Source organism: Mytilus edulis, chromosome 10 (genome assembly GCF_963676685.1).
Source record: "Mytilus edulis chromosome 10, xbMytEdul2.2, whole genome shotgun sequence".
NCBI lineage: Eukaryota > Metazoa > Mollusca > Bivalvia > Mytilida > Mytilidae > Mytilus > Mytilus edulis.
Window position 1 is genome coordinate 10,840,813 of NC_092353.1, and position 16,066 is coordinate 10,856,878.

The 16,066-nt window shown below is 33.1% G+C and overlaps 1 protein-coding gene across 1 annotated transcript in view; it reads right to left on the minus strand.

The window, feature by feature from the left end:
* Positions 1-219: 219 nt before the first annotated feature.
* The window catches only part of LOC139493394 (phosphatidylinositol phosphatase PTPRQ-like), a 35,653-nt gene continuing 19,806 nt past the window's right edge, over positions 220-16,066 (minus strand). Inside the window, exons 10-12 of the mRNA XM_071281769.1 lie at positions 15,788-15,940; positions 1,309-1,399; positions 220-965 (exon numbers count right to left, since the gene is read on the minus strand). Coding sequence (XP_071137870.1) covers positions 827-965; positions 1,309-1,399; positions 15,788-15,940 — 383 coding nt within the window. The 3' untranslated portion in view covers positions 220-826. The remainder of the gene's footprint in view (positions 966-1,308; positions 1,400-15,787; positions 15,941-16,066) is intronic.

A 16,066-nucleotide genomic window follows, 5' to 3' on the forward strand; every position in this document is an offset into this window, starting at 1 on the left:
GGTCGGTGGAAAAATACACCAAGAGAAAATCGTATATGCTGTCACTGCGATTCAAATACCATTGGTGACGAATATCATTATTTTTTTGTATGTTCCAATAAACAAATTATGTCTTTAAGAGAAAGGTATATACCTACATATTACATAAAAAATCCTTCCCAATTGAAATTTATTGGTCTATTATCACACTGTAACGTGCCAGGGCTAACAAAAGTGTGCATGTTTCTAAGACATATTGAAAAAATATTTTCATAATTCATAGCATGTTACAATAATTTCTAACCACGTTGCAATTAAGAATTTTGCAAACAAATCAACCAAATATATTTCAGTTTTATTGTATGATATCAATTATTAATCTATTGTGTGATTTTCTTGTAAATGTATAAGTATGTATGTAATTTTTAATGTATAATTATTATCCTCTTGTAGCACCATACGTGTGCCTAAGTTGTAATAAATTGTCTTGTCTTGTCTTGTCTATATTTATGCGTTTCCCTCAGTTTTAGTTTGTTACCCCGATTTTGTTTTTTGTCCACGGATTTATGAGTTTGAACAGCGGTATACTACTGTTGCCTTTATTGAGTTTGATATATTAAAATATATACTGAATCTGATTGTATTAAGATAAATAATAAACAGAATAATACATGGCAAAATCCATATCGCATGCTGTATCACAACTCGACCAGTATCAGCCCTCGGGACCTGCGGCCCTCGGGACTGATCGACCCGAGAGCTGTTATTGGTCGAGTGGGGATACAGCATGCGATACGGATTTTGCCATGTATTATTTTATATATATTTTGATAGTTTAATGGTTTTTTTATTGGATACTCTCATAGTGTTCATCGGAATCCTGAGTAGAATCTATGTTGATATAGTATGAACGATCATTTGCATCGCTAAGTTGGATGTTTGCACTTGACGTAACCGGGGTGTTACTTTTCTTAGTATGCAATTGTCTGAAATAAAATAATATAGAATTACGTATTATTTATACACCAATGGGAATGATTGATAGATTTTATATTGCACTGTCTAAAGGTGTATGTTTGTACTTGTATTTTCTTGTATTATCTATTATAAATACATATACAGAATGTTGTGGGTCAAACATGTTAGACAAGACTGCACAAATAGCAACACGACATATTCTTTCATTTGTTTTCTGTCACTTTCTAAAATCTTTATTTTATCATTTGATAAAAAAAAAATAAAAAAAATCGCATACTGTTTCTTTACAATCTGCTAATAATAAATGCGTTTAAAGGAAAATTAAATATATATTTTTGAAGACAAAATAACCTCTTGTAAAAAACAGTTGTACCAGCAAATACAATGGCTAAGGTCAAACCGATTACAGCAATAACAGATGGCACCAATGTATTGTTTGTTTCTGAAAAAAATGTAATAAGAAAATAATCAAACTTGAACATTGCCATATTTCATAATAAGGGAAATAACTTGCCAAATTTTACGTAGAATTGGTCTTGGTAAATAAAATAGAAAGAATGAATAATTATTTGGTTTCAAAAAGAATACCAAGATCCCGCAGAATGAGTAGTATCTTTTTCACTATGCAACGCTAATTTATGTTGAGTCTATTATGTATTTTTTAATACTAGTAAACTATTTTTCAGACGGAATTTCAGCTTTATCCGAACGACAAATCTCTAATTTATTCATTAAAACCTCGTTACTATCAACTCTGACTGTAAGTTTGTCTATTATATACTAGTCAATAAAAGAAACGATTCACGTCTTTTTTCGAATTCAAGATGAATTTTTCATTATATACGATCAATATTGAAGATGATTATACCGAATGACAACGGAACTATGAATCCGTTTAAAAAAACATTTTTTTCTTCCCTGACGTCATTGGGCGAAATGATTTTTTTGGACAAAATTTTCAAAAAAACAACGACAATTTCAAAAACAGAAGTATTGATTAATGATGCCTCTCATTTAGATATAAAGACATTGTTTGCAATCAATTTTTTTTCAAAATCATACAGTTTCTTCGTTTATTTGTAAAGCGAAATTCGGTCCCATAAGACATAGGTTAAATGTATACATTATCCTTTTATTTACCAAATACAGTATATGTGAAGTGAAAGTCGAATACATGTTATCAACTTAAAACTAATCTGAAAGATTCCGAATTTACAGTGTTGTGTTTTCATATAAAAAGCATTGATTTGAGACGAAACAACGGTTTTTTATTTTTTTATTTTTTGAAATTAAAAAAAAAAACCAAAAAACACTGAATGTTTTTTTTTTTTATTTCAACCCATATTTTACATTATGAACATAACTTGATTAACATATTGCATATTTTAAAACAAATCTAATTGTTTTTTAGTACTTTGAAAATAGTGTGTCGATTTTAATCCAATTTTCCGCAAAATAATTTGAATCCCGGAATTTATTTTCTTTCCGACAGGTTTTAATTTTCATAATAATATGAATCAATCAGAATTTTGGATCCTTGTTTGGCTTTAACAATATTTTGATATGCGCGTCACTGATGAGTCTCATGTAAACGAAACGCGCGTCTGTATGACTAATTTATAATCCTGGTATCTTTGATAACTATATGCACATACATGGCAAATGAAAAGTTTTCAAAATAGTGCAACTCATTTTGTTTTATATTAAATACTTTTTGATCAATTTGATACCAGAGTCGTGTATCGTTTCTTATGTTGACTAGTATATATTGTACCCGAATGTATCATATTTCAAATCATTTTATTTTTATTGCTTTACAAGTATGATTATATAAAGTAAACATTTTAATTGCAAAAATTGGTTTACAAGAGGTTTTTTGATAATGATTGTATAAGTCCTACATAATAAATTTCATGAAGAGATAACCATTGAAGGCGAAGAAAAATTAACAGGTCTAATATATCATTTTCTACCTACGGCAATGCCTGTACCAAGTCAGGAATATGACAGCCGTTCTCCATTCGTATATAAGTTTACTTATCCAAACTTAAATTCAGCCCACAAAGGACACAATTGAATACAATTTGGGGAGTTTATTTCAGTCAAAGATTTAAGAAGCTTTTACTAGTATTCTAGAACAAGAAACCACGGTAATTGAACAGGTATTTACCCTTCTAAAGCACCTGTGACATCCCGATGTTTTGGTGGGTAGGGTTCGTTCTTCTTAATTTTTAGTTTTCTATGTGAAGTTTCGTGTTCAATTGCTTGTCTGTTTGTCATTGCATTGACAGTTTATTGTCGAGTTATGAGTTTGATTTTTCTTTTGGTATATTTCGCTTCTCTTTGACGTCACGTCAATGGTTTGATCGACAAATATGCCTCTTGATTTATACCCCTTGTCTTAAAAATGATTGTCATCTGCTCAGCGTCGCCTCAAAACTCACTATTTATTTACGTGGGTAGCACTTTTCGTAGATTGAGAAATTAAAAAAAAAATATCGTGGATATTTGATTTTGCAAAGTTTACATGCTTAAACAAGTGTTTAACATTTAAATTAATATTCAAATTTGTGGTTTACCAATACTCACGAAATCAATAAGATTGAAATCTTACAAATAATAAATGAATCCATCTTAATAACATTAACGGTACCAAGTTTTCTGCACCAGATGCGCTTTTCGACAATACATGTATCTTCAGTGATGCTCGTGGCCAAAATATTTGAAATCCAGAGCTTATGTGAACGTGGAAAAAGTCGCACTAATTTATGTATTTCTTATTTCGGACATTTGGACTTGTTTCTTATATTATTTATAGTTTCTGTTTAATCTTTCGGACAATTTCATTCTAATTCAACAGACAATGTACTTTGATTTGCATTCTTAAAGATCTTTCATGTGTGTCACTTTTTAATCTAAAACTGTGAGAAAAACTATACAAGGGATTGTGTTAATTTATGTTACACAACTATTTCATTTCATAATTATTTTAATCCGTTAATGTCGTACATAGATAATTCTTTTCAATATATATTTTATCAGTTCTTGTCCAGGACATGTTTGATAACAATGACATTAATCCGTTTTTCAATTACGGTCTATTGTTACTTTAAAGTGTTAATCTTATGTTTGTAAAATTTGTCAACTTTATTGTTATGTAATCTTAATTCTTTGACAACCTGTAAACATTGTCTATCTTTATAATGTTTCGACTGAAGTTAATTCTTCAGTCGGAGTCAGCCTTTTGAACTGACATCATCCGTGTGTTGGTGATGGTAGTGCATCACAGGGTAATTTTATGCGTCTAGTGTATGGGACTGTCCTTCGGATGTCTTATGCCGCTGGCTAGCAATATTTTTTGCGAAAAGAAAGCCGAGTGAGTAAGTCTTTCCTGCCAGTACATAGCCTCTACATTATCAAGACTTCAGCAGTAGCCTCCCCGCGGTAGCACACGGTAACTGATTGCAATAAATCAGGCGAATCTGTTGGGGATCTCGGAGCAGCAAGGGCCCCAGAAATGCAGTGTGTAGGCCCACTGGTATATGGACACGCCCTAGCACTCATTAACCTTGCCCCAACTATGGGTAAAATAGTCGGCCAGGAGAGGGTCGCAGCCTGGTTAAGGCAACTTTCCTAAGAGAAGAAAAACTCTAACATCAAAATCAACGGGTAGATCAGACTCGTAAGCCAAGGAAGGCATCTATCTTTTGGAAGGAAAACCATAAACAAATAACCCTGGTCCACCAGGTTGGAGGTTGAGCTAGGGGGTAATCTCCCCTACTCATAAAACAGCATCTGATTACGGAAACAAGGATTAGAAAAAATTTAACTCGTCTCGTAACATCAGAATACCAGCAGAATTCTGCGCATATGAATGGGACTAGTGAAAGCCAGCAGGAAGCTAGTCACATGAAAAGTATCCTGAATGCGAGAACCAAACTTAAATTGGGTTTTTGGAATGTCCGTACCATGTATGAGGCAGGAAAACAAGCCCAAGTGTTAAGAGAAATGAAGGAAAACAAGCTGCACATATTAGGTATAAGTGAAGGTAGATGGACAGGGTTTGGCAAAAACTTGACAAATACAGGAGACACGATCATATATTCTGGTAGAAACGATGACAAACACCAGGGGGGAGTTGCCATCATCCTCAACAAATCATCTTCTAAATCACTCATTGAGTATAATCCAGTCAGTGAAAGAATAATAACAGCAAGACTAAATACAAAACCTATAAAGACATCAATCATCCAAGTCTATTCTCCAACAAATGAAGCTGATAAAGAAATTAAGATAGAATTTTATGAAATGCTTCAAGCTGAGATAGAGAAAATCCCCAAAAAAGACCTAACAATCATCATGGGAGATTTTAATGCTAAAGTAGGGCAAGACAACAGTGGTTTTGAGAGAATAATGGGAAAACATGGCTGTGGGATCATGAACGAAAATGGAGAACATCTAGTAGACTTCTGTGGACTGAACAATCTTGTAATAGGTGGAACATTGTTCCGACACAAGGATGTCCATAAGCTGACCTGGGTATCACCTGGAGGCAGAGATAAAAACCAGATCGACCACATAGCAATTAATGGCAAATGGAGGAGATCCTTACAGGATGTGAGAGTAAGGCGAGGCGCTGATGTTGGAAGTGACCATCATCTTGTCACAGCAAACATCAAACTCAAACTAATGAGAGCATCAGAACCTTGCAGGGTACAGAGATTCGACACAGGGAAACTCAGACACATGAAAACCAACCATGACTTCAAATTAGAACTGAAGAATCGCTTTCAACTCTTAGAACAACTAAAAAGTAACAACACTGAAGAAAGTGAAACAGTAGATGAACAATGGCAAGAAGTGGAAGATCTGTTTAAAAAGACCAGTGAAAAAATATTGGGTTTCAAACGCCAAAAGCACAAAGAATGGATCAAACAAGAGACATGGTCGCTGATTGACAACAGGAAAGAGCTAAAGAAAAGGATCTGCAACACTCACTCTGATAGACTAAAAGACAGACTAAGGGACCAATACTCTAACTGTAACAAGGACGTTAAGAAAGCCACCAGAAAAGATAAGAAAGATTTCATCGAGGGATTGGCTCTAGAGGCTGAAAAAGCTGCGTCTGAGCAAAGAATGGGCGACCTTTACCAAATTACGAAGAAACTTTGTGGTCAAAAAAGAAACACCAACATGCCAGTAAAAGACAAACAGGGTAATCTAATAACATCTGAAAGAGAACAAGAGAATAGATGGAATGAGCACTTCAAAGAAGTATTAAATAGGCCAGAACCAGAAACAACAGCAAACATACCCATAACAGAGCACGACCTTGAAGTAAATATAGAAATTCCATCAAGATCGGAAATTATCAAAGCAGTAAAGAGTCTTAAAAACAATAAAGCTCCAGGAAACGATAAACTATCAGCAGAACTATTTAAATCAGATCCAACCTTAACAGCAAACATTCTTCATACACCATTCAAAAAGATTTGGCAAAATATCAAGATACCGAAAAACTGGTCAGAAGGTAACATCATAAGACTGGCTAAGAAAGGTGATCTCACAAACTGCAACAACTGGAGAGGAATCACCTTATTACCAATCCCAAGCAAAATTTTCACCAAAATCTTAATAGACAGAATTAAAACAGCAATTGATAACAAACTCAGAAAAGAACAGGCAGGCTTTAGAAAAGGAAGGAGTTGTTGTGACCACATATTTGTGCTACGAAACATCATTGAACAGTGCACAGAATGGCAGAGACAATTAATAATCAACTTTATAGACTTTGAAAAAGCCTTTGACAGCATACACAGAGAAAGCTTATGGAAGATTTTACGATGCTATGGAATACCAGCAAAAATAGTACAACTTATCAAAATGTTCTATACAGAATTCAGATGCACTGTGGGAACTTCATCAGACATCAGCTTTCTAGTAAAATCTGGAGTTAGACAAGGCTGTGTTATGTCTTCCCTTCTATTCATTATAGTTGTCGATTGGGTAATGAATTCCACCATCAGTAACAGCAACAACACAGGCATTAGGTGGACTCTTTTTAACTACCTAGAAGATCTGGACTATGCAGATGATCTGGCCTTATTGTCGCATCTAGAAACACACATGCAAGACAAAACAACTAAGTTACAAAAGAATGCAAGTTTGATTGGATTAAACATCAACATCAAGAAATCAGAAGTCATGCCTCTTAATACCACAGAGCCTCCTTTAATAGATTTAAATGGAACACCCCTAGACTGCACTTCATCTTTCACCTACTTGGGCAGCATAGTAACATCTGAAGGAGGAGCAGACAAAGACATCAGAGCCAGAATAGGAAAAGCAAGAACTGCATTTTTAAAACTAAGACACATCTGGAAGACAAGCAACATCAGTAAGAACACCAAAATAAGATTATATAACAGTTGTGTACTAGCAGTGCTGTTATATGGGGCGGAATGCTGGAGAATGACAGAAAAAGACATCAACAAGCTCTCCAGTTTTCACAATGGTTGCCTTAGAAAGATCTTAAGGATATTCTGGCCGCGTAAGATTACCAACAAAGACCTCCATGAAACAACAGGATCCAACAACATGGAGACTTTATTGAAGCAGAAAAGATGGAGATGGATTGGCCATGTTCTAAGAAGACCAGCAGAGGACTTGACCAGAGTAGCCTTAAGATGGACACCTGAGGGGAAAAGGAAGAAAGGACGCCCCAAAACAACTTGGAGAAGAACAGTTGAAGCTGAAATGAAAGAACATGGAATCAGCTGGGGTGTAATAGAAAAGAAAGCACAGAACAGAGATGAGTGGAAAGAACTAGTCCTTGCCCTATGTGCCCCCGGGCATAATAAGGACTAGGTAGGTAGGTAGGTAATCTTAATTCTTTGACAACCTGTAAACATTGTCTATCTTTATAATGTTTCGACTGAAGTTAATTCTTCAGTCGGAGTCAGCCTTTTGAACTGACATCATCCGTTCATTAAAGAGAAAATAAAATCTATACTGAAAGTCTTCGTTTGTATTCGCTCTACCAGTCTGTGAGTTAGTTCCGCCAGTGGATTTATGTTCAATAGGCAGGGGACCAGTCTTCGGTCACTGTCATTCGTTTCGGCATCTTCGCCAGTTTCAGCAACAGAACCTGTTGCACGGTATCAAACATTCCAGTTACAACAACGTTGTCACATTTATATAAAATATGAAGAGCTATAATCCAAAAGGTCCAAAAAGTATAGCCAAGTTTAAGTTAACCTGTTTTCCATGTCATTATGAATTCTGAAATGATTATTTGAAAAGGGTCCAACACACTTCAGCTTTCAATGCAAATCTGCCAAGTTCAGGTAACCCTGGTGTTTAGTTGTCGTACTGGCACATATAACATATCTCATTTCGTTGGTGAAAATGAACTCTGGGCTAGCTTTGATTATTAACTATGAGTACTCTTGAATGAAATATTTCGTCATATTTTCTAAGTACAGATTTGATGAATAATAAAATTTTAAATGAAACTATGACCTGTGATTGTTGACATGTTTGTGTTTTAGAATTAAAAGAACAGTTGTTTCATTTGCAATAAAAACATGGACTTTATTTCAAAGTAATGAAAATTGTTCATTCTTTCCAAATTCGACGAATAATAATAAGGCCAAAACTTACTTACTTGTTTTCTCCTTTTTGGCAGAATAGATAGGATAGGCATGTAGTCAAAGTCATTCAATTAGGATTTCTCTCTCATTTCTTTAGGTTATAGATTTAATGTAATGTTAAATGTCATTTGTTGTTTTCTTTTAATAAACATGGTATGAGTAGAAGCAGACTTATTTAGTTACATTTACGTTGATATTCGTTGTCATTTTATTTTTTATTCACAAATTTGCTATATGCGCTAGTGTTTCTATGTTACGAAATTAATCAAAATAAGAAATATATATACATTATGTTCACATCGGAAGCAACCAGATGGAAACTGTTCAGATAATTAAGCAACTTTCAGAACATGATTGGTTAAAGTTAACCATAAATGAAATTTTATGCTCATGCAAATGAGAGATTTATTTAGCTATTAAACACGGTTCAAATCATAATTTTTTACATTAGAAGATGCCCGTAACAATGCAGGAATATAACACTAGTTATCTATTAGTTTGATTTTGCCATTTGATTAAGGACTTCCAGTGTTGATTTTTTCGGAGTTTGGTATTTTTGTTATCAAAAGATTTTCTTAACACATGATTGGATACCAAGAGCTGGATATAATGATAAACTGATGCAGATTATTTGAGCAGAGTCATGGATCATTATGATTGGACATAGAATCGTTCATTATTTGTGCAATTTAACAAACGTACGGTAGAGAGATTTACAGCACACTATAACTCTTAATGTGAGAGATTTAATACAAAAGTATGGTGTCAACGGACAGAAGCTGTAGACGTTATTACTCAATTTTGGGGTAATGATGTTAATTTATTTTAAGCCGTTCTAGTAAAAACTATATATATATAAACCTTTTTGTCGAAAAATTACGCATGTACTAATATTTAAAAACCTACAATTAACGGAGAAATCGAAATTTCATTATTAGAAATCGAAATTACACGCTGAGATTTAATGAAAAGAAAAACACGCACTATGAATTTAAAATTATACACTGAGATTTTAAAGAGACACTAAAAAAATTAAATAAACACAAACTGAAAATGGTTAATTACACATTGAGATGAATGTGTAAATTGCTAATCAAATTGAGAAAGGAAATAGGGAATGTGTCAAAGTGACAACAATCCGACCATGGAGCAGACAACAGCCGAAGGCCACCAATGGGTCATCAATGTAGTGAGAAACTCCCGTACCCGTAGGCGTCATTCAACTGTCCCCTTTAAAATATGGATACTAGTACAGTGATAATGGACGTCATACTAAACTCCGAATTATGCACAAGAAACCAAAATTAAAAAACATACAAAACTAACAAAGACCAAATGCTCCTGACTTGGGACAGGCGCAAAACATGTTTATGAGATCTCAACCCTCCCCTTTACCTCTAGCCAATGTAGAAAAGTAAACGCATAACAATACGCACATTAAAATTCAGTTCAAGAGAAGTCCGAGTCCGATGTCAGAAGATGAAACAAAAGAAAATAAATAAAATGATAATAATACATAAATAACAACAGACTACTAGCAGTTAACTGACATGCCAGCTCCAGACCTCAATTAAACTGATTGAAAGATTATGTCTTCATCATATGAATATCAGGCATAATCCCTCCCGTTAGGGTTTTAGTATCATACTATCATAAAATATATAAAAAGAACATAACCCGTGTCATGCCAACAACTGTTTTTTTAAATAAATGTGTTTAGTTCCGATGCAAAGACCCCATAAGTGAATCAATATAAAAGCCAAAATATGCAATCTGTAATGACCTGACAACAGTAGCGTAACTATATCCCTTCTTTATAAGTCTGTTTAAAGGTTTTGTAAGCTTTTGAGATGAATACTGACATTTTTGTGCTTTGTAAATAATATTACCATAAAAGATTGGATGTGAAATACCTGAATGTGTAAAATGTCTGCATGTTGAGTTATATTTACGAATTATTTCCTTATGCCGATAATAAAATTTAGTAAATGTTTTGACCAGTTTGTGATATCGAAAACCCTGGTGTAATAATTTTTCAGTAATAAAATTTCTCTCGCTAAAAACTAATACGTTGTTACAAACACGAGCGAATCGTACAAGTTAAGATATATAAACACCATAAGATGGTGACAAGGGAACGCCACCACATAAAAATGGATAATTGACGATAGGAAATGAAAAATCATCTCTTTTATCATAAATTTTTGTATTAGGCTTCCCATTAATGATATAGATATCAAGATCGAGGAAAGGGCAGTGGTCATTGTTAGTATTAGCTTTATTTAAAGTAAGTTCAACAGGATAAATTTCTTTAGTATACATACTGAAGTCGTCATTATTAAGAGCCAATATATCATCCAAATATCTAAAAGTATTGTTAAATTTTTGTATCAAATGTTGTTTCGATGGATTTTTGCTAATTTTAGTCATAAATTGGAACTCATAACAATACAAAAACAAGGCCGTAATAAGTGGTGCACAGTTACTCCCCATTGGAATTCTAATAACTTGACGATAAAGCGAACAAAGATGTTATCAAGTAAAAATTCAAGCGCATATATAGTATCAAAGCATGTCCAATTGACATAGTTTTTTTGTTTTTTGCTACTAAAAAATGACCTAAAAGAGTTTGAACATATGTACTCGCATTCTGCCCAGTTAGTTAGGGATGTGAATTTTGAGAATATGAGGCAAGGTGGTTTATAGGGTAGAAAAATCAAACTTTGAACAGATTTAAAATCACCAATATATGCATGCAATTTATCAAGTACACTCCAAAAGTAATTAATTCCACTATTTTCAAAGGCCTTATTTGAACAATTTATTATCAGGTTTTTGATTGTACCAAGTGTACTAGTAAGTAGAATAGACAATTTAGTGGATGAGCAATGGCTTGAAGATGAAATAAATCTATATTTGTAAGGTTTTTTGTGTAGCTTCAGAAGCCAGTACATAGTTGGGACTTTCATTGTATTTGGTACTGCTTGTAAAGAAGTAGCTAACAGTTTGTGTTTGTTTCAGATGTTGTTTTCTGAAAATTAAGTCAGTTGGAATGTTGGTGAATTCGTGATTTCTTTTTGCAAAACCTCAATATAAAATTTACGTCAAACAATAATGATATTATTAGCAGCTTTATCAGCCGAGACAAAAACAAATTTTTTGGATAGTTCTTTAATTTATGTTTGGTACGTGAAATAAGGTTTTTATGGTTGTTATTTACAAAATCAAAACCTTTATTGACATACTGTATTTTAATAAAATATCTTCAGGGCGATCAATTTTGGGAAACAGTTTGGAATAACAATATGCCATTATAATTTGAACGATCTCATACTTAAGACTGTAATATGAAATTGTGTTGCAATCCTCTAAAATTTTATTTAATTTATTTATAGGTAAAGAACAGAGCTTGGTTAACAGATAATATCTGCCGTTGTTTTTTAAAATAGAAATTAGGTCAGAAATATTTGTATGGTTGGTCCGAAATTTTCTTTGATTGCGATTTTTTCTACGTCCATGAGAACGATTTTTACAAACAGTTTTAGAAACTATATCCAAAATGTTAACAGAATCGGTTCTTGATATGTTATCAATTCCCATGATATTATCATTTAGACCGAGATGGTAGACTGTCTGTAATTTTTTCATCCAATTTAATTCAATTATTTTCCGTGATGTACTAACTTTGAATGAGATTCACCAGGCTGCTTATTTACTACTTCTAAATGTTGAACTGTTAAATATTTCATAGGATGATTTTGCTTCTTAAGATGTGCATATTCATGACATGAATAATTAATCAGATTAAACATCTTGGTCTCCCAAACTCTTGTCATTTGCTAACTCATCTTCATAAGTTTGTTGCCTATTTAACTCAAATACTTACTAACAAGTATCGGGATTTTTTTTTACCTAAAACTATAAGTATGGGTACTTTCATTTCATTTAAGTCTTTCAACTGTTACCCGAATTGTGAAAGGTAATCTTTTATATATTTTTGTTACGTTTATCCTCTTCGCTTGCCAAGGGTTACGATCCACTCCCGTTCTCTTCACCCTTGGAGGATTGAGATAAAATTTCGGAGACACAAGATAAGGATTTTTATTGGTTGCAGTCGATACTCGCTGTATCCAATCAAAAAGCGCCTATAACATGATCACGTGTAAATGTAGAAAGTGTTGGTAAACAATTGCCACGTTTTTATTGTGCAACAAGACTTTACATCCCTAAACATACGACTATATTTAGTGACAACATGAATGTTTTCAATCAATTAGTAGAAGTTACTATGTACGTTTCATGCACAAATGCACGAATGTTGACGTATATTTTCGTTTCCGGCTTCACAAAGTGTTTAGAATCTAGACGGTACCGTGTTTTTATCTCCAAATTGAAGAGTTCAAGTGCTTCCATTGGTCAAGAATCATGGATTCCGAATGGGCGTGACTTTAACTTTCCGATAGATGGCGCAACATTGTTATCACAAATAATTTAGACTAAATTTTTCACCATTTGGTTATATTTTGTAATGAGAGTAAGTGGGTATTTTTTTATTCTATTGGTCTTTGACTTTGTATTTCTAATGTATTTTATAAAACAAGTGGCTCCAGATTGAAGAACTAACGAGTTCTGTCCTCTGGTTGCTTTGAATTCAGATCAAGTTTGCTAAATAGATCTCAGTGTGTTATTTTAAATTCGTAGTATATTATTTGAAATTCTCAGTCTGTTTTTCAATTTATTTTATCTCGTTGTGTCTTTTTGAAATCTCAATGTGTAATTTGTAATTATCATTGTGTAATTTTCAGTGATGTGTGTGTTTTGCATTTTTTGTAATTTCAGTGCGTCTTTATGACATCTCCGTGTGTCAGAAAAATCGTGTAAAAAAGTTTTGACGAGAACGACTTGCCATATAAACTGGCTTGTACCGCCGCTGCCTATCTCAATAACTGAAACTCAGAATAAATTAAAACAAGAAAAAGCAAAAGAAACACTGATTTTTCCTGAGTTGATTCCTGCCCCTTATTGGCCCGTTTTTACAAAGAAATGGTGATTTTGTATTATATCGTGAGGAATATTTCTTATTTACATCATAATATTTGCATTGTCAAGGGGGCAGGGTAAATGATATTTTCATGACAGGTTTGCTAAAATTCAGAATGATAGCTTTGAAGCTAGAGTTTTGATTTTGTAATTCTTTTTTGCAGGTGTCATTGGTAAATTGCGAGACCAAAAACTGGGTGAAGATATAGTCCAAACCACAAGTACTTAAGACGTGGTTTTAATTGGGGACCATTTTCTGCATGCTAGTAAATTAGTCGTCCAAATAACTATACTTTATTATAAGTATCTGTGAATATACTAAAATTGTAAACAAAGTTTACAATGCGTTCTATTAAATATGAACAATATGCATTACTGAAATGAGATGCTTGATTGAAACATTTAAACATGACTAAGCGTACAAATAAATATACAAGTACCTATAACTGCAACTCTCATCCACCCTTCCGGATAAATATTGACCATTCCTAACTGATTATACTACTATATATATAATTGCCTCGCTTTGAGGTCATGCATAGCTCATGCCATTTAAATATAAATATATATCATTTAAATACTATTAAAGTATTGCATTCACTTTTTGTTTTTAAATACTTGTGCCGTGATTTAAATGTCCAGCATAGCGTCCAAAGTATCGAAATACGCAATGCAAAACTGTTTGTCGTCAATCGTCAAGTGGAATATGAATATGAAAAATGAATATGATATATATATAACACTGAAAATACCAATAACATGTTAGATACATGGACAAAAATTATTTGAATACATATATCCGGTGACACACCATCCCTGCTGCAAAAAAACTGTTCTCCAAATGTTATTAATTGTGCTATAAATTCTATAAAATGGTAACATGAGCTGAATGGTTTTGCTAAGCCTACTGATATTTCTTTCGGCAAATCACTACAAGAATCTACCAAAAGTTAAAACGGACAACCAATCATCAAGAAAAAAATCTGTAAGTATCGACATGATTATTGAACTATGCTCAAAATTCAAATTTCAAAAAGTATCTTATGATTTATTGGTTGTTACTGATTTCTCCGTTCTGAGTTCTTAAAAATGTAAAAATACATTTTTTGAAATTATTAAAATCCGGTGTCATTCTAGATGTCCCTTTTATAAGCAATACGAATATAATGGTTGTTTTTTTTCAAGTCCATGAATTTAGGGAAAAGTAGTAAAAGTGGTACGCTTCATTACATTTGGTTGAGGTAAACTGAAGTTATAAAATATAAACGAAAAAATTAGCTTTTGTTCCTAACTCCTAAACGATAAAAGTACGGGATGAACACACGGACGGACGAAGGTTTTACCTTATTATTCCCTCCATTGCGGCACGGGGGAATAAAAATACAGGAAAACTTTTGTACAAATACTTAAAACTTATCAGGAAAACTTGTATACAAATATTTAAAATTTATCTGGAAACAAACCGTCCGTTATACAATAGACTACGTCAATGACAACTAACTACCTTTACACCAACATCAAACATACATTACGTACGATTCTTCTTACACTTTTCTTGTGGAAGCGCATCCTTTCTAGGAAAATACAATTGGAAGTTGTACTTCTGATATAGGTTAAAGCAACACCTTTATCTCTTCAACGTTAACAAAAGTTGGTGGCATTGGGCTGTTTTCTGCTCTTTGGTCGGATTATTAGTTCTTTAACGCATTCCCTTTGCCATTCTCAATTTTAGTAGATTGCATGTAATTTGAATGATCTTTGGAATACATAAACTCATCATAGATACCAGGACTAAATTTTATATATACGCCAGACGCGCGTTTCGTCTACAAAAGACTCATCAGTGACGCTCGAATCCAAAAAAGTAAAAAAAAAAAAAAAAAAAAAAAAAAAAAAAAAAAAAAAAAGTCAAATAAAGTACGAAGTTGAAGAGCATTGAGATCCACAATTCCTAAAAGTGTTGTCAAATACAATTTAGTAGTAACTTATTCACTAAAGTATGATTTTTAAAACACAATTCATTAGTTGCCATAACTTTCCTGTAAAAGTTTATGTTTTTCATCGAAGATATACCAAACATCCATCTAGAAATTGTTGTACTAAATTGAAATATTGTTTCCAAATATATTACCAATTACCCAATGTTTTGCAATCTTTGGTTTCATTATTTTCTATATCCTTGACTGTGACTGTGTAACTTGTAGGACCAGGGTAGGGATCTGGTGGTTTCCATTCTACTGTCAGCATTGTGGCATGTTCTACAATGCCACTAAATCTGGGTTGATTTGACACTGAAATATTCATAAAAGTTATAATACGACAATAAAATTCAAATAAAACTAGCTCTATTATCTTAAGTATAACAAGCTAGAGGCTATAAATAGCTCTTTTTTTATACAAAATCATGTACTGGCATG